The sequence below is a fragment of the Anabrus simplex genome, chromosome 9 (assembly GCF_040414725.1).
Source record: "Anabrus simplex isolate iqAnaSimp1 chromosome 9, ASM4041472v1, whole genome shotgun sequence".
In the NCBI taxonomy this organism is placed as follows: domain Eukaryota; kingdom Metazoa; phylum Arthropoda; class Insecta; order Orthoptera; family Tettigoniidae; genus Anabrus; species Anabrus simplex.
In genome coordinates this window covers 170,137,752-170,156,721 of record NC_090273.1, presented here as the reverse complement: position 1 = coordinate 170,156,721, position 18,970 = coordinate 170,137,752, and the positions used below count along the sequence as shown (strand labels likewise).

The 18,970-nt window shown below is 37.1% G+C and overlaps 2 protein-coding genes across 2 annotated transcripts in view; one reads left to right on the top strand and one right to left on the bottom strand.

Moving 5' to 3' along the window:
* Positions 1-18,653, bottom strand: part of Gen (XPG-like endonuclease) — a 244,982-nt gene extending 226,329 nt beyond the window's left edge. Inside the window, exon 1 of the mRNA XM_067153912.2 lies at positions 18,327-18,653. Within this exon, the coding sequence (XP_067010013.2) occupies positions 18,327-18,484 (158 nt within the window). The 5' untranslated portion in view covers positions 18,485-18,653. The remainder of the gene's footprint in view (positions 1-18,326) is intronic.
* LOC136881146 (uncharacterized) lies at positions 188-8,310 on the top strand. Its single transcript, XM_067153810.2, has 3 exons — positions 188-314; positions 6,985-7,273; positions 7,473-8,310. The coding sequence occupies exons 1-3, from the start codon at positions 188-190 to the stop codon at positions 8,308-8,310; spliced, it is 1,254 nt and encodes a 417-aa protein (XP_067009911.2).
* Positions 18,654-18,970: the final 317 nt, after the last annotated feature.

The window sequence follows — 18,970 nt, the reverse complement described above, 5'->3', positions numbered from 1 at the left end:
CAGAGAACCTCTCTGGCAACTCAGGGTACACCTTATTAGCCTGGCTCTACACCAAGCTGGTGACAGTAGTGATTATTGTTTTAAGAGAATGTACAACCAGGCAACCATTCTCCATTAACACCAATCAGAGAGGAAAAAGTGGGAGGGATAGGGCACTTTGAAAAATGAAAGTATAGGTCAAAGAAAGATGACGGCCAAGAAGGGAACAAAAATGAAAGACTCAGAAGGCACTGAATGCTCTAATACCATCAGGTTCGGGAAAAAACTTCTGTTGACCAACAAAGAACAGAAAGGACAGGAGAAGCCTGACACAAGTAAGTAGAACCTATGTAAGAACTCAGCTAAATGTGGCGGTGGTTATTGCTGTTTTAACTTCTTCAGACCCGAGATCAAGGAAATTGGGATAAAAATTATGTCTTTGCTTTTTGACTTAAAAATGACCTCAATAAGTCATATTTGGTGGTAAAAGGAAATATTTATTTTATTCATAAAATAAATGCCACTACTCTTCTCTGCTTCCTTGATGTTATGTCAGCCTCTTGACCCATGTTGACCTCCAATATTGATTCTCAACTTGGTCGACCTCGCTTAGATACCGAGGCAGATTGCACATATGTGCACCTCAGGTCACAGTTCAGCTTTCATCTGTGATAGTTTTCAAAACAGTTGTTTTTCATTATGCACAAATACACTTTGCACTTCATGCAGGTAACTTGTAATTTCAACTGCATTTTGAGCCAAAACTGTTCACTGTGGTGCGGTAGGTGTCCAAAACCATCTGTTCGAACATCAGCATCAGGCTGCGCCACTACTCTTCTTTGCTTCCTTGATGTTATGTCAGCCTCTTGACCCATGTTGACCTCCAATATTGATTCTCAACTTGGTCGACCTCGCTTAGGTACCGAGCCAGATTGGTGCCGAGTTCCCCCTTCACACTGGAATTTTTTATTTTGTGCACAAAAGCGCTTGAACATAAGCCAGCAGTTTACAATAACTAGGTCAATGACGTGGCCGTACACCCTCACTGGCCATTTGCAGATCCGCATAATCAGTTCTATCACACAAGTCTGTTCCTCCCACTGAGACATAATTTTTAACAATTGCTGGTTGTGGTACATCAACCTTCTTGTTATCTTTCTTTGACCACCATATGCACATGTCTGCCGGCCTACTTTCCACACTAGTCGACAGTAGCACTACGGAGTTATTGTCTTTCCATTTTAGTACACTCATATTTTCATCCTGTTGAACTCTCTCATCCCATTCTCCCCTGTTCATATCTTTATCACTCTTCAGTTTCGTCGATACAGGACCAATCCTATTTGTTGCCGGGCTGAGTGGCTCAGACGGTTGAGGCGCTGGCCTTCTGACCCCAACTTGGCAGGTTCGATCCTGGCTCAGTCCGGTGGTATTTGAAGGTGCTCAAATACGTCAGCTTCGTGTCGGTAGATTTACTGGCACGTAAAAGAACTCCTGCAGGACTAGATCCCGGCACTTCGGCGTCTCCGAAAACCGTAAAAGTAGTTAGTGGGACGTAAAGCGAATAACATTATTATTATTCAATCCTATTTGTTATGACTGTAGGCCTGCCTGTGATGTAAAGTCCATCCTGAAACAGTACATCACCTAACTTCCAGCTTGTAAAAAAAATCTGTTGGTGTACAGGCTAGTCACTAAACTTAGGAACTGTACGACACAATAGCCCAACAATCTAGGCCAAATTCTTTCAGTTCATTTTTCTTCAACCGTAACCATTCTCGATATACAAGTGAAATTGAAATGAATGATAAGGAGATTCCACCTATTCAATACCAAAGAATAAGAAATGTAGTGAATTACATTCTCATTTAATAATAATTAGAAATGGTACCGGTTTCGACCCTACTCCAGGTCATCATCAGCCGATTAAGAAATGGAAAACAATGCATAGGATCAGTAGAAGAGGCAATATGAAAAGGAAATGAACGGGGGTAGACACTGTAAAAGTTAGAAGAAGTAAAATACAAGTCATTCAAAAGAAAAACAGTGCGCAATTCTCTTAGCGGCAGCAAGGCACACGCAGCGCTAGGCAAAGTCCCACAATGATTACGAATAGCGGAGAACTGTTCAAAGCCAGTTATTTAAACACTGTCAGGTATAAAGTCACATCACAATCGAACACATACGAAGGTCCATATTCGTGTAGGAGTTGAAGACGAGCAGATTCATTGAAGCAACTTGCCAGCTCCCGGTGATCAGCGTGACACATTCAATATCAGGCGCTGTGGTTTCAAACGCCAAAGTAAAATGGAGAATAGCTTGACGATCCAGTTATTTTCCTTGGTTGCGGGAAAGTAAGTATATAGATAAATATAATACAATTCAATATAATCGAGTAAGTAATTGTGCTCCTATAGAATTCATAGAACAGTTGACGTGAAAAAACAATTGTGAAGAGAAAAAAAATATAGTAAAAAGCGCAATACCGGAAACAAATGAAAACGTATATGCACAGTGCGCAATTTTTAAAACGTAAAAAATTCAGGTCTAGATTGAAGTAGCTGAAATCGGCGTAAGGCAGGAGTTGAGTATGGATGAGAAAAATCGAAATGAAGGTGGAAATGAATTTTTTTTTTTTTGAGAAATGATAGAATAAATTAATAGAGGAAGAGGAATAGTGGAAAAAAGAGAAGAGTGAAAGAAATTGAAGATTAAATGGTGTTGAGGAAGGATAAGGTAGGGAGATGAAGGAGGGGTAGTTTAGGGTGGGTTAGGAGGGTGGGTTATTGGAGGTAGAAAATGTGGGTAGGAACTTTGTAAGGCATGGAAAATAGAATTGGGGTTTTGAAATTTAGAATTTTTGAGAAGAAGAATTAAGAAGTCGAAAAGGATATTTGGTTTTTCAGAAATGTTGTTTAAGTTGAAATTTGGGTTGAAGTACTGATCAAGGTGGATAAAGCAATTTTTCAGTAGTGTTTAAGAGGGGACCTTTGTTTATGATTTTAAGTATTTTCATGTCTTTTTCAATATTGGTGAAACTATGCTTGGAGTCTTGTATGTGTTGTCCTATGGCGGAGAATCTATTGTATTTAATGGCGTTGATATGTTCGGAGTATCTGATATCGAACTTGCAGCCGGTTTGTCCGATGTAGGAGGAATTGCAGTTGTTGCATTTGAATCTGTACACTCCGGATTTAGAAAAAGCATTAGATTTATTTAGTGATTTAGAGTTGTGTAAAATATCCAAATTTCTATTGTTAGTTCTAAAAGAAATTTTCATATTGTGTTTTTAAAAAATATTAGTTATTTTATAAGCATCTTGAGTGAAAGTGAAAGTGAAAATGGAAAATGCAGTTGGTTTTGTTGTGTCTTTAGATAAAGTGGTTTTAGGACGGCGTTTGAATTTGTTGATGATGCGGTTTATGAAGGAGTTATTAAAGCCATTGAGTTTAGCAATGTTACGGATGGTGTTCAATTCATTATTTAAATCTTTTTTTAGACATAGGGGTGTTGAAGGCGCGAAAAATGAAGCTGTTATAGGTAGCACGTTTATTTGCTTGAGGGTGCGAAGAATCTTGTCGTATTGTGGTTGCTGTTTGGGTTGGTTTTCTGAATATTTTGTAAGATAAAGAAGAAGGATGTCTAGTGATAGTTAAGTCTAGAAAGTTAAGAGTTAGGTTGTGTTCTGATTCAAGGGTGAATTTAATGTTAGGGTCTAAGTTGTTGAGATGAATAAGTGTAGAGGCTGCGTTGGTTGATTCTTCATTTAAAATTACTAAAGTGTCGTCGACATATCTGTCCCAAAAGAGGATGTTGGAGAAATTATTATTATTATTATTATTATTATTATTGATTTTTGTGTTTTCTAAGAAGTCAAGGTAAATTTCAGCAAGAATGCCTGAAGCTGGTGAGCCCATAGCTTGTTGATAAATGGTGTTATCCAAGGTAAAATAATTATTATTAAGAACCAATTTTAAAATAGACATGAAGTCTTGAATTTCAAGTTTACTTAGGTTACTGAATTTGTTTAGGTTGCTGTTAATGTTGTTAATTATGGGGAATAATTTGGTTGGATATTAAAGTTCTTTAATTTGTTGATTAGATCAGAAGTGTTTTTTATAGATTTGTTAGATAAAAATTGATAGTTTTTTAGTAAAAATGTTTGGATGAATTTAGAAGTATTGTATAGGGGACTGGGTCTGTAATTGATTATTGGACGGATGGGAATGTTAGTTTTGTGAATTTTTGGGAGGGCTTTGGCAGTGGCTAGGCCTGGGTTCATGTTTATTAATTTAGTTTTTTCTTGATCTGTGAGGAGAAAGGAAGTAATGAGTTAATTATTATTAATATTATTATTATTATTATTATTATTATTATTATTATTATTAAGAGAAGTGTTTTTGTCATTGTTAAGGATGATTTTTTCGAGTTTTCTTTTTACTTCATATCTGATTTCATCTTGTTCACCAGTTGGCATTTTGTTAATGGCTATTTCAGATTCAATAATTAAATTAGTGGCTACATTGAAAGAGCTGAGGTTGGGCCAATTGTGTTTGAGGCCCTTCGAGAGAAGTAAGTTTTCATCATCACTCAGAGTTGTTTTAGATAAATTTACAATGGGAGGATGGAATTGATGAATAGTTTTGGAGGGTGTGTTAATGTTCTTAAACTGAAATTTATGTGAAGAAGATTTGTTCTTAAGAATGTAGCCAATAATTTAATTACTGAATCTGAAATAGCCATTAACAAAATGCCAACTGATGAATAAGATGAAATCAGATATGAAGTAAAAAGAAAACTCGAAAAAATCTTCCTTAACAATGACAAAAACACTTCTCTTAATAATAATAATAATAAAAATGATAATAATAATATTAATAATAATTAACTCATTTTGGACCTTAAAAAGAAAATCAATGACAATAATCTTATCATCACCAAATCTGATAAAGGCAACACTACTGTCATAATGGAAAAAACTGACTACTTAGATAAAACCAAAATTTTTTTCAGTGACTCTTCTTTTTCTATAATAAAAAAAGACCCAACCACAAAAATCCAACGCCTACTCAAACAAACTTTAAAAAACACTTCCTTTCTCCTCACAGATCAAGAAAAAACTAAATTAATAAACATGAACCCAGGCCTAGCCACTGCCAAAGCCCTCCCAAAAATTCACAAAACTAACATTCCCATCCGTCCAATAATCAATTACAGACCCATTCCCCTATACAATACTTCTAAATTCATCCAAACATTTTATCTAACAAATCTATCAAAAACACTTCTGATCTAATCAACAAATTAAAGAACATTAATATCCAACCAAATTATTCCCCATAATTAACAACATTAACAACATTAACAACCACCTAAACAAATTCAGTAACCTAAGTAAACTTGAAATTCAAGACTTCATGTCTATTTTAAAATTGGTTCTTAATAATAATTATTTTATCTTGGATAACACCATTTATCAACAAGCTATGGGCTCACCAGCTTCAGGCATTCTTGCTGAAATTTACCTTGACTTCTTAGAAAACACAAAAATCAATAATAATAATAATAATAATAATAATAATAATAATAATAATAATAATAATAATAATAATAATAATAATAATAATAATAATAATAATAATAATAATAATAATAATAATAATAATAATAATAATTTCTCCAACATCCTCTTTTGGGACAGATATGTCGACGACACTTTAGTAATTTTAAATGAAGAATCAACCAACACAGCCTCTACACTTATTCATCTCAACAACTTAGACCCTAATATTAAATTCACCCTTGAATCAGAACACAGCCAAACTCTTAACTTTCTAGACTTAACTATCACTAGACATCCTTCTTCTTTATCTTACAAAATATTCGGAAAACCAACCCAAACAGCAACCACAATACGACAAGATTCTTCGCACCCTCAAGCAAATAAACGTGCTACCTATAACAGCTTCATTTTTCGCGCCTTCAACACCCCTATGTCTAAAAAAGATTTAAATAATGAATTGAACATCATCCGTAACATTGCTAAACTCAATGGCTTTAATAACTCCTTCATAAACCGCATCATTTACAAATTCAAACACCGTCCTAAAACCACTTTATCTAAAGACACAACAAAACCAACTGCATTTTCCATTTTCACTTTCACTTTCACTCAAGATGCTTATAAAATAACTAATATTTTTTAAAAACACAATATGAAAATTTCTTTTAGAACTAACAATAGAAATTTGGATATTTTACACAACTCTAAATCACTAAATAAATCTAATGCTTTTTCTAAATCCGGAGTGTACAGATTCAAATGCAACAACTGCAATTCCTCCTACATCGGACAAACCGGCTGCAACTTCGATATCAGATACTCCGAACATATCAACGCCATTAAATACAATAGATTCTCCGCCATAGGACAACACATACAAGACTCCAAGCATAGTTTCACCAATATTGAAAAAGACATGAAAATACTTAAAATCATAAACAAAGGTCCCCTCTTAAACACTACTGAAAAATTGCTTTATCCACCTTGATCAGTACTTCAACCCAAATTTCAACTTAAACAACATTTCTGAAAAACCAAATATCCTTTTCGACTTCCTAATTCTTCTTCTCAAAAATTCTAAATTTCAAAACCCCAATTCTATTTTCCATGCCTTACAAAGTTCCTACCCACATTTTCTACCTCCAATAACCCACCCTAAACTACCCCTCCTTCATCTCCCTACCTTATCCTTCCTCAGCACCATTTAATCTTCAATTTCTTTCACTCTTCTCTTTTTTCCACTATTCCTCTTCCTCTATTAATTTATTCTATCATTTCTCAAAAAAAAAAAAATTCATTTCCACCTTCATTTCGATTTTTCTCATCCATACTCAACTCCTGCCTTACGCCGATTTCAGCTACTTCAATCTAGACCTGAATTTTTTACGTTTTAAAAATTGCGCACTGTGCATATACGTTTTCATTTGTTTCCGGAATTGAAGAGGAGGCTCTTTTATTGGCTGCTGTTATCGAAGATGAAGATAAAGAAAGAAACAGAAAGAGAAGACTATTCTGGATACGGGACATTGGAAGTAGAAGAAAAATACATGGTGAATTCCATCATTTGATTCAAGAACTAAACGGAAGTGACGAAGAATTTAAAAGTTACTTTCGTCTAAGTCAGGAACAGTTTCACGAACTTCTCTCTGTTATTGAGGGTGATATTAAGAAAAAGTGTACAAATTGGAGGAAATCTATAACACCAAAAGAAAGATTAGCAATATGTTTGAGGTAAGAATTGAACATTATTATTATTATTATTATTATTATTATTATTATTATTATTATTATTATTAAATAAACATCCCAGTGATCTTTAACTGTCAGAATAAGTTTAGGCAGAGCTCATTTATCAGTAGTTAGTTGGTGTATGCTGTAGTTTATTCCACATATTTTCCGGTTCATTGTCTAAAATAACTGTATCTTTCAGGTACCTGGTAACTGGGGACAGATTCAAAACTATAGCATATAGTTACAGGACGGGGGCCTCAACTGTGTCATCTATAGTAAATGAGGTATGTGAAGCGATATGGAATCGACTGCAGGACGAAGTGCTACCAATACCTTCAGAGGAGAAGTGGAAACTGATTGCAAAAGATTTTGAAAATCTGTGGAATTTCCCCCATTGTTTAGGGGCTCTTGATGGAAAGCATGTACTTATTCGAGCCCCACCAAATAGTGGAACAACATTCTACAATTACAAGAAGACATTTTCAATTGTTCTGTTAGCAGTTGTAGACGCACATTACCGTTTTACAGTGATCGATGTGGAGGCCAAAGGAAGAAATAGTGATGGTGGTATCTTCTCAAATAGTGCATTTGGGTCGGCATTGAAAGATGGGTCAATAAAAATACCTGCAGATGAACCACTGGCATCACACGGCCCAAGTTTGCCTTTTGTATTTGTTGGGGATGAGGCCTTCCCATTGAAGAGATACCTCATGCGCCCTTTCCCCCGTGATCAGGTTCACAACAATGAGCCTAAAGGCGTATTCAATTATAGACTCTCACGAGCCAGACGTATTGTTGAAAATACTTTTGGTATTCTGGTTTCACAGTGGGGGGTTTATGAAAAACCGTTTAGATGTAAGTTGGAACTAGTTGATAAAATTGTAAAGGCAACGTGTGTTCTTCATAATTATATGCGGCAGAATATCCAAGTGACACCAGCAGGGCAATGTGAACAGGAAATAATGACAGATGATGCAGGTCTTGATCCGATTCCACACGTGGGTTGTAATGCCACTCAAGAGGCTTTTCAACGTTAGACATGAGTTAATGCATTATTTCATGAATGAAGGAAACGTACCATGGCAAATTGAGCACATTCGTAGAGGCCGAAATCACGACCGACTTTTCTAAATGAACTACTCATGACTAGCAATATACACTTATGATGTTGTCTATGAAATTAATTTCATACAATTATAAGCATATCTAGATTAGTGAATTAATAAGAAGTTGTTTCGTCGCCATAAGACCTATCTGTGTCGGTGCGAAGTAAAGCCCCTAGCAAAAAAAAAAAAAAAAAAAGAAGTTGTTAAATTATGGAGCATAAGGTAAAAATGTATGTAAAAGCAATAATGATACAATCAAATCCGAGAGTTTCGCTTTAACGATGAGAAAGATTAGCATTGTGCTTACGGTAAGTTTGAACATTATAGTGCTGTAAACTTCAAGAATTTGAACTTCAATACAAACAAAATATTTTAAAGAAATTTTACCTTTTTATTTCTTATTAGTACATGTTTTCCTACTAATGCAAATGTATTGTTTCTTCATAGGGAGGGATACTACGGATATAATTAGATTAATACTTTTATTTTAATACCGCTTTCTTAATTAATTTTTGTGTAATACTGTATATGTAACTTAAAAAATAGGAACGTAGCCAGAATTCTGTTCAGATGGGAGTCCAGGCGTTGCTATGTTATTAATTAAAAATAGTGGGTCACTGTAGTATGCAGATATGAATGTGTCTTTAAACTGTTCAAGTTTGCCTATTATCGTATTTGAATATGCCTTCATTTTAAAATGATATTATTGGACTCTTTACATTATCAACTATATTCAGTACTACAAGGTTAATCAGATTACAAAATAAATTTTAAACGCTAATACCTGCACTACTAACAAGAAAATAAGAATCATACCATAATATTGTCTCGGTTTCTTTTCGGAGAGAATCTGGACCCCACCCCGTCCTCTGACTATGTCCCTGCTAAAAATTAAAACTAAAACATGAATGAATGAATTAATTAATTTCGTCCGTCTTCTTCGTTAATGATAACGACATTTTGTTGCTGGAGGCTGGATGGACCAGTAGAGGTATTATGTGAAGATAATAGAAAAAGATTATTATCTCTTAAAGCTAAATATTCCTCTTCTGCAGTGGATACACTATTAAATACTTCACGCTTTATGCGTATTTGCATATGTTCTGGCAACTTCTTAGTTGCCTCACTCATTGACTGAAAAAAATGTCTGTTGCATCAGTTTTATTATCCCTCCGTTGCAAATAATCAATTACCCTCTCTGCACTACTGCTCGGTGGCATGATTTTTCTTTTCTTTCGAAGGGGTTCGACTGGTTGAGGTTGTGTATGTGTGGGGGCGGACGGAACAGATGATGAATCAGATATCTGTGATATGGAGTGTAGGTCATCACATTCTGCACTCTCGATCATCTGGGTGGCTACTTCCGTTATCTCTTGACCTCGATATGTTTCCTGCCTGTCAATGTTTGAATGTGTGCTGTAAGGAAAATTAAGCTATTAATACACATCCACATGTATATTAAGAAATGACACACAGAGATGTGTTTATGGAGAATGAGCATATTGAACTGTCCTAGCCCTTGTGCTTCAAAAGCAATTATTCATGTTGTTCATTTTATTAGTGACATGTTATACTGTCTTAGCTGCAAAACATAACAAATCGAGACGTTCTTATTTTCTTATAACTTCAAATGAATTACATGCGTTTTAAATTATAATATACTCTCAACATATACATTCACTTATAACTTCATCGATTTTTAATATTCTAAATATTACTCATACTGCATTAAAATGACAGCTCACCTTCTTGTAGAAATATAAGGCAAAATGAATTCCATTTGTTTGTGGAATCTCCATTCCTTCACTTTTTTCCCTTCCTGTCCACTTTTACTCTCTTTTTGTCTCTTTAGTGCCTCCCTAAAACAGTCTCTCAGTCTTTTCCATAAGTTTTTAAGTTCTTTACCTAAAACAATGTATGTTATTATTTTACCTTTCACGTTCTTAGTGACTGTTGATATATTTAAGAATATGGCATGCAGTTACAGAACACGTGCTTCAACTGTATCTGCTAAATTGTAAATAATGTACTTAAAGCCACGTGAAAAATATATTCTTCTCAAACAATTGGAACTGTCAAAATTGTGATTAGATAGGCAATTTATAAATGGTAGCCTACTTACAATCAATTTGAAGTACTGTACTTATTTCCTGCCAACAGTTTTCCTTTCTTGTCAAGTCTCTATAATAATTTGATGACGTATCATAAAGGCAGGGATATCTTTTCACCTCCTCAATTAGTCGTTCTTCTTTTGGCTTGCTATCCATTGTAATAAGATAACGAAGTACTACCAGAAGAGACTCACACGACACGACTAAACACACACGACAGCCCGCCAGACCAACTGCTCAGAAATGAAAAGCGCATGCGCCAGGCCAGCTACAGCCAAGAAAATCACCTGCCTGGCGATCTGTCTAGCTTAGTTTAGCTTAGCTTGGCTTAGTGTAGCTTAGCATAGTGGCCTGTGTGTGCCATCGCATTTAAATGCATTGGGAGCGATATTTTTCATAACACCGCGTAGTTTAGCTTAGCTTAGCTTAGCGTAGCTTTCTGTGTGTGGTGGCCTTTACTCTTTATAAACACATGGCAATTCTCTACAAGGCGTCATAACACTGGGATCAGCCGAGTCATTTCTATATGGATCAAGATTTATTTCAGGTTCTCCAGGGGCTCATTTATTATTCCTCAACACTAGAATCTGAAAATTCTCCATCAGTATTGTTCAGAAGGGCACTAATATCATCATCACCTAAGCCATAATCGGTAAGAATAAATAGGGAGATACTGTACAGACATTTTCTGTCAACTTAGGAGTTACCTGCATGAAGTGCAAAGTATATTTGAGCATAATGAAAAACAACTGTTTTGAGAATATCACAGATGAAAGCCGAACTGTGACCTGAGATGCACATATGTGCACATCCTGTATATTTTATGAATAAAATAAATATTTCTTTTTACCACCAAATATGACTTATTGAGGTATTTTTAAATCATAAAAGCACAGAAATAATTTTTATCCCAACTTCCCTGATCTCGGGTCTGAAGAGGAAAATGAGTTTTATTGCCAAGCAATATTCACGTTTATTAAATGAAAGCGATTATGGATAGAAATTAGTGCTTTCTGAATCAAATGTCATGAAGGATTTTAAATGTCAATATCAGTACCATTCTGGAAGACTAAAGGGCTATCAAGCCAACTACTTGCTCCACCTGTACAATAACAACACAGGTGGTGGTGGTCATGGTGGTGCTTATTGTATTAAGAGGAAGTACAACTAGGCAGCATCCTCTATGTAACACTCAGAGAGAAAAAAATGGAAGCGGTACATCACTTGGAAAAATTAAGGTTTAGGCCAAAGAAAGACAATGGCTATGAAGGGCATGAAATAAAAGACTTCCTACACCTCGCAACCTAATACTGTTGGGGTCAAAAAAGAAAAAGAGTTGACCAACTGAGGTCGGATAGGATAGATCAAAGTGAAAAGCCTGGCACAGGTAAGTGAAAGCAATGCCACGACGCAACTAAGGGCCCCGTCGTCGCCAACCCACACTCCTACACAAAATGCCTCTGGAACCCATTTTATTTGCCTTATACGGCAGGCAGTGTTATTCTACCATCCCCACCCACAGGAGGGCAATAACAACACATACTGCCACATAAAGCATGTATAAATCCCTTATTCACATTCACAAGATAGCTACAGAAAGAGAACCAAAGCTGAAATTTTCCATGCAGAAGACAATCCCTTGCCGTGCAGGAAGAATAAACCCTACTGGATCCGGAGAAGTGAAGATTAATCTGGAGGATGAGTGTGGCGGGCAAGAACTGGTACAAATGATGGAGCTTTCCATTCAAAAAGGCACTCCCAGTGCAAAACATCCAGCACGGGACATGGTCTGTCCTTGGGCTGTTCCTATCCTCTGGCCAGAGGAAGAAGAGAGCCCATATATCATGTATGGCACAAGATGATTGCTGCTCTTCTTATGCTATTTTTAAGGTCACTTTCTCTCAAAGCATTGATACTTTGTCAATATATGAATTTTTCATGTAAACAGTGTTATGTGGCTGAAAATGTTAATTATATACGAAATATGTACCACTTTTAACGAATAAGTTGCCTTAAGCAACTAATGTATCGACAAGGTGGAAAATAAAATATACTTAGTTGTGAATCTGGAAGCAGTGTGTCGATGTAGTTGCTCAACCAATGCTGCAACAGACTTTCGCATTCCATCAGTGATTCTATAACTGCTGCAGAGGCTGCTACTTCTCCAAGTCATGAGAACTCCATTAGTTCCTGGCATGCAGGGAGGTAATGGACATCGATCAATAGCCAAAACCAGTTTTGCCCTCATCCTCCATTACACCAGAAGATTTTCAAGGCTGGATGGACACTGAAGAGGCAGCCACTACAGGCAGTCCAGCCCCCACCCCCTTCAGAGGATACTTGGTTGCTATCCAAGGAAATCCATCAGGTGGTGGTAGGGATGGGAGGAAGTACAACTGGGCAACCATCCTCTATTAACATTAATCAGATGAAGAAAAGGAAGGAGTCTAACACTTCAAAAAAGGTAGTGGCCAAACAAAGAAAGGCATGAAAATGGAAGACTCCCTAGACCTCTATACATATTAACGTCGCGATTGGAAATGAACAAGAGCTGACCAAGGGAGGTCAGATAGTACAGACAAAAGTGAAGAGTCTAGCATAAATAGGTGGAAGAAATGCCAGGACTCAGTTAAGGGCCCCGTGGTTGCCAGCACATGCTCCAAATTTAAAAGTGTGATGGTGATTATTGTTTTAATATGAAGTACAACTAGGCAACCATCCTCTATTAATACCAATCAGAGAGAAAAAACTGAACGGATCTGATACCTCAAAAAATGAATATATCTGCCAAAGAAAGACAAGACTCTCTTGACCTCGCAACCTAATGATGTTGGGGTTGGAAAAGAACAAGAGTTGACCAAGGGAGGTCGGGTAGGATAGATTAAAGTGAGAAGCTGGACACAAGTAAGTGAAAACAATGTGAGGACTCAGCTGCCAACCCGTGCTCTCAACTTGATGATGATACTTGTTGTTTAAAGGGGCCTAACAGTTAGGGTACGGGGTGCAATGAAATTAAAATGAAAACTTTAAAATGTATCCAATGACTAGAATCTAAAAGGAATGATGATGAAAAAACGATAGTGAAACAAAAACGATCAGTAGATCCAATTCACAATGTCTAAATTACTGGGATGATGCTTATTATCTAAAGAGGTCCAAAATTCACGTCACTGGCCCCTCAGAATGGTACAAATCACTGGTAAAGCAGAAACATGGTGTTCCTCCTATAGTGGTACTAATCACAGGTAACTTAGACTGATGGTGTGTCTCGCATGGTGGTATTAATTTAAAGATAAAAATTTTCATTGTTCTATATTGAAATTATTGATGTTAAAAATTAAATAATTGAAAAGGAGGTTCAACCTATTCAATACTTAAAAGAAAGAAATGCAGTATCACATTCCTATTTAAATGGGACCGGTTTCGACCTTAGTCCAGGTCATCATCAGCCGTAAAAACATGTACAATGTTTATGAATATTGGAGGTCAGTTTCCTCATAGTGGGACTAATCACGGGCACTGGTATTCCCGTGGTATTCCTCACTTAGTGGAATTAAGCACAGACCACGTGTACTGTAGTGGTACTAATCATACCCACGGTGTATGACACATTATGATAACACCCACAGGTAACAAATCCCATGGTGTTCTTCACATGCTGGATCTACTCTCAGGTAACGCAGACCCATGGTTTTCTTCACATAATGGTACTGACCACGGGCGCCAGCCAAACCTGTGATGTTTCTCACATAGTGTTACTAATCACAGGCAACGTTGACCCATGGAGTTTCTCAGAAAGTGCTACTACTCACAGGTAGCGCAGACCCATTCTGAACACATGGGAACTGATACATTCCAGTGCAGCGTTACGGCACATGGACATTAGCCCATGCAGCCGAATGCCTGCCCCCACCCCCCTTGGTGGAATACACACTATAGTACTAACCACAGGCAACGCCCAGATTCCTGGGGCCGATTGCAGAAACAGTGTTTAGACAATGTCTACGGTTAAACAATGCCTAAGTATGGCTGCTGCATTGCAGAGACATTACTTATCACTTAGACACTGCCTAAAACCAATGTTCAACCGGTCATGTTTAAGCACTGCCGAGAACACTGTTTAACCTCAAATGAGAGGAGTGAATCACAATCAGAGGTTATATACCATGAAACATAATTTGTATTATCATGTTGAGACGATTCCAGTAAGAAAGGTTAATCCGACGGCCTCTCTGTGGGTCGCCCACTGCTAAATTGCAGCTACTCATTTGATATGTACGGGGAGATAGATCTTAAAATAAGGTTTCACTTTTCAAGAGACTTGTTTCTTGAGACTGTCAAAGGGACAGTCCGGTAACTGTCAACTTCAATACAATTCTTGGCAATCGATATATTTTATTATACACATGGGGTAATTTCCATGGATATAGGTCACTTCGACTAAATACATATCAGAATTACGTGTCCCGATTATCAGAGGGCTGTCACATCAACCGGGAAGGATTCACTTATATTTACTGCCAAGTAAACACGCATAATAGTAAAAACTAAAAAGTAGGTTGTATGTGGTTTTTATACATATAATCATATAAGTTTTCGGCAACTATCAGATAGGAAAAGGCAAGTGGTGGTGATGGTGGTGATTACTGTTTAATGAGGAGGACTGGGAAAGAAGAGCTGTGCCCATAACAGCCCTAGTATTTGCCTGGTGTAAAAATAGGGAAACTACGAAAAACAATCTTCAGGGCTGCCGATGATGCGTTTCGAACCTACGATCTCCAGAATGCAAGCTACATCTATATGGCTCGTACAAAACACTTGGTTACACATTATTTACACATTACTATTGCTTCATCTTCCCTTCGTCGAAGCTACCATATTTATGAGTAGATTACACTAATTGTAACAATGCTATAATCAAAGCTACACTTCCCCGTACAATGGCATGCCGCTTTAGTGTCGATAATATTATGAGATTTCATTTCCACCGAAAGCGATACTCATCTGTGGGCAAGTCATGCTCATGCTTAGTCATATTTGAGTAATGTGTAGGAAGACAAACAGCTGACTGGCATTCGGTGCGCGCACTGACGAATTTCATTGGTTGCGCAAGCAAAGAGTTGCATGAAAGATACTTCTATGTCTATTTTCAAACCAATATTGAAACTTAAAACGATGTCTAGTTAACCATCGGTTGAACATTGTATATGCACTGAAAGATCGTGCTCGATTTAGACGTCGTTTAGGTCATTGTTTCTGCAATCGGCCCATGGTGTTCCTCACATAAGGGTACTCCTAGGTAACTTAGATACATGGTATTCTTCATATGATGGTACTAATCGCAAGAAAAGCCGCCCATGGTGTTCCTTATATAAAGGTACTAATCACAAGTAGTCTCAGGGTTCTAATTCAATCATCCCTTGGTCGCCCCTTTTAGTGTATATTTTACCTGCCTTCCCCACCCACAGGGAGTTGTGTGTTTGGTCTACGAGAGCTATTTTATTTCGCTCAAGTTTGCCAGCAAGCTGCTTAGGACCCCCCCTACCTGCCACCTGGGACGCGCCACATGGGAGTATCGTCTCTCCCCCTGCTATGCCAGCGTAGTAGGTTCATTGCTCTCAAGTTAAGAGCCCCTGAGGCCCCCTTTAGTTGCCTCTTACGACAGGCAGGGGATACCAACGGTGTGATTTTCTACTGCCCCCACCCACAGGGGGGCCAATGGCTGAAATGAAACAGAGCCCCCACTTTGTCATTGTCACTAACCAGGATGTGTGCAAACAAATAGGTGTCGGTCTCCTCCACAAACAAACATGCATTTCCTTCAACAATTGGTAGCACCTAACGGTCTCCAACAACAGCACTCTCATGAAGAAACAACCAAAGAACATCGCCCTGCACCAAGCCACCATCTCTACTCTGCCCCCCTCTCCCCGTCCGAAGATTGTAGGCCCTACTGTTTTGCACAATCATAAGTTAAGAAAAATTGTAAACAGTAGCCTATATAACTTGTCAGATACAATTCTTTAATAAAATAAAATCACATTTAAAATGGGATACAGAAGCTAAGGTAACATATTTAAATAGTCATAATATTGTGAATTAATAGAGATAAAAAGAAATGTCAAAACATTCATCCAGGTGGGGAGGAAGGGAGGGAAAGAGAGATAGGAATATATTCAGATTACATGTTTCCTTCATGAATGCAAAGAAACATGGCTCTATTCACACGTTTAATACAATATGTTAAACTGATATTTTTCTACAAAAGCGCATGGCAACATGAAGCATGATGAAGTTGAACAAAGTCAAGAGAGAATGAGGACGATTTCCGAATTTATACGGTACAGTTCCCAGTCTGAAGTTGTGCGAAATTCTCCCGGCTTTGAAGGTTGCATATTGTATCTCTGACCACTGGCGTGGCGCTCTGATGAGATACTTCCCTTAATATCTTCGCTATCAAAAACAGTAAAATGGCTCTTTAGTTTTACCCGTTACCCACCTTGAAGTGACATGCATAAAGTGTTCCATGGGACTTGGACTAAACATCCAATTTTTCGTAAGCATCTCCGTTATTGTCCGTATATGATGAATACATATATGGCATAGAGGAATAGAAATAACCTCTGTTACATACAGTGTTTAGATAGACTTAACGTTAATAAATATTAGAGATTAATCGTCCTATTAATCCCAACCCCATGTGATGACCTGATAACACAATCCTGAATGAGTAGATTTCAAATACATAGTTTGGTTGAAATAAATCCAGCAGCTTTCCACTTTTAGGAATATACAAATGGATCGACAACCAGACAGACTGACTCAGCGTTCAGTTACATAAGGTGGGATTAATTTTCAAAGTGAACTAGGACTAAATATTATGCATCCTCTGATTTTCTCCTGTTATGAATCTTCAAATAACTATTCATGACATTCTTAAAAATAATGCAGGTTTCAAAATGCACTATCTTCTGCAGTTCAACGTATGTTCTACATGAGGTTTAGGCGATGAAGTACATAATGCGGCTGGCAGGGTAGTTGTCCTAGTTCTCGCAAAATTATTTTAACAACGATCTGTATATCTCTGATTAGCAGAAGACTGTAACCTCCATCGGTATTCCGCAAATATACCTTACGATGGCAGCTTGACTCATGTCTCGCCTACCCTAAGAAAAACGAAGAATTCATAGGAATGATGATAAAATGACAATACGTAACTTGACTGAGGCATTGCCATGGCTGTAGTTGGAAACAGTAATTTTCTCAGTCATTTGAAGAGTAAACAAAATTATGTACATAACAAAAACTATTTAGAATGAAGAGAGATTTTGCATATAGTGTAGGCCTACAGATTTTACATAAATAATCAATAGTGTTAGAGAAAACTGAAAGAAAACTCTTCTGGTCTTCATTTAAACCCCCAGTCTATTCAGCGATTTTTATATTAAGAACATAGACGTTTAACCGATAAGAGTGGAACAAACAAACACGAAAGCTAAAAACCATTGATAAGATCTTGAGTTGACATAAAACGGACAGATACATCAAAGTATGGCGAAAAAATGAAATTACAGACAGCGGACCCCCTACAACTTTATTTATTCGATAAACCCATCGCGGAGAAATGAGAAAAACGATTCGTAAATATTGAGGAGAAATTTCTTCTTATACGTGTAGTATATGTGATGTTTTAGCAAGTACACTTTTTTATACAAAATGTCTCAGGTGCTTTAAATAAAAAAGACTGGAAGGTGTCCAGCTTTATAAAAGATACTTTATGGGTACCATAACCTAAATTGAAAGACACGGGCATGAAAAAGAAAAATAGACATTTACCTCAAGTACATTCTTGGTTGTGTGTTATATTCTGCCACATTTTGACTATCGCACACCCAACCACTCAAGTCTATGGCAACAGTTTTATCTTGTAGCTCCCACAAAGATTTCCTCTCACTGATCGGTGACAAAATTGTCCATAGATCTTTGACGCCCATTACACGTAAATAATACAAAGACCTATCTGGCTTTTAGCAAGGAAAACTACATAAGTTGATAAAATCGTTGATGACGATGGTTTTTTTAAACCCTACCTTACAAAATTTCGCCACTAAATTTTTATACTACGCGCTGCGCTAAACAACATGGCCAGAAAACGTTGGAATCCAAAACTAGGCAGCAAAGAGCATAACGTTCAGGTTGTGAAACGTTTTATTAAAAGAAAGAGAATGTGGAGAGTACTCTTGTTTTTATTGAGAATTCTGCATTCGTTTTTGTCCTCATACACCTTTTTCAACTTAATAAAAATCATCCTTCATCATACACAAGCACCGGAATGTACGCTTGGCAACGCTGTTCTGTTCTGTTCTGTTCTGTTCGTGAAGTTGATTTGGGCAATTGGCAACGCTGTATCTATCTGTCAAGCGGATGCCGAGAGAAAAGGGGGCGTGTCCAATTTTGAATTTCTTCACCCATATTCACTA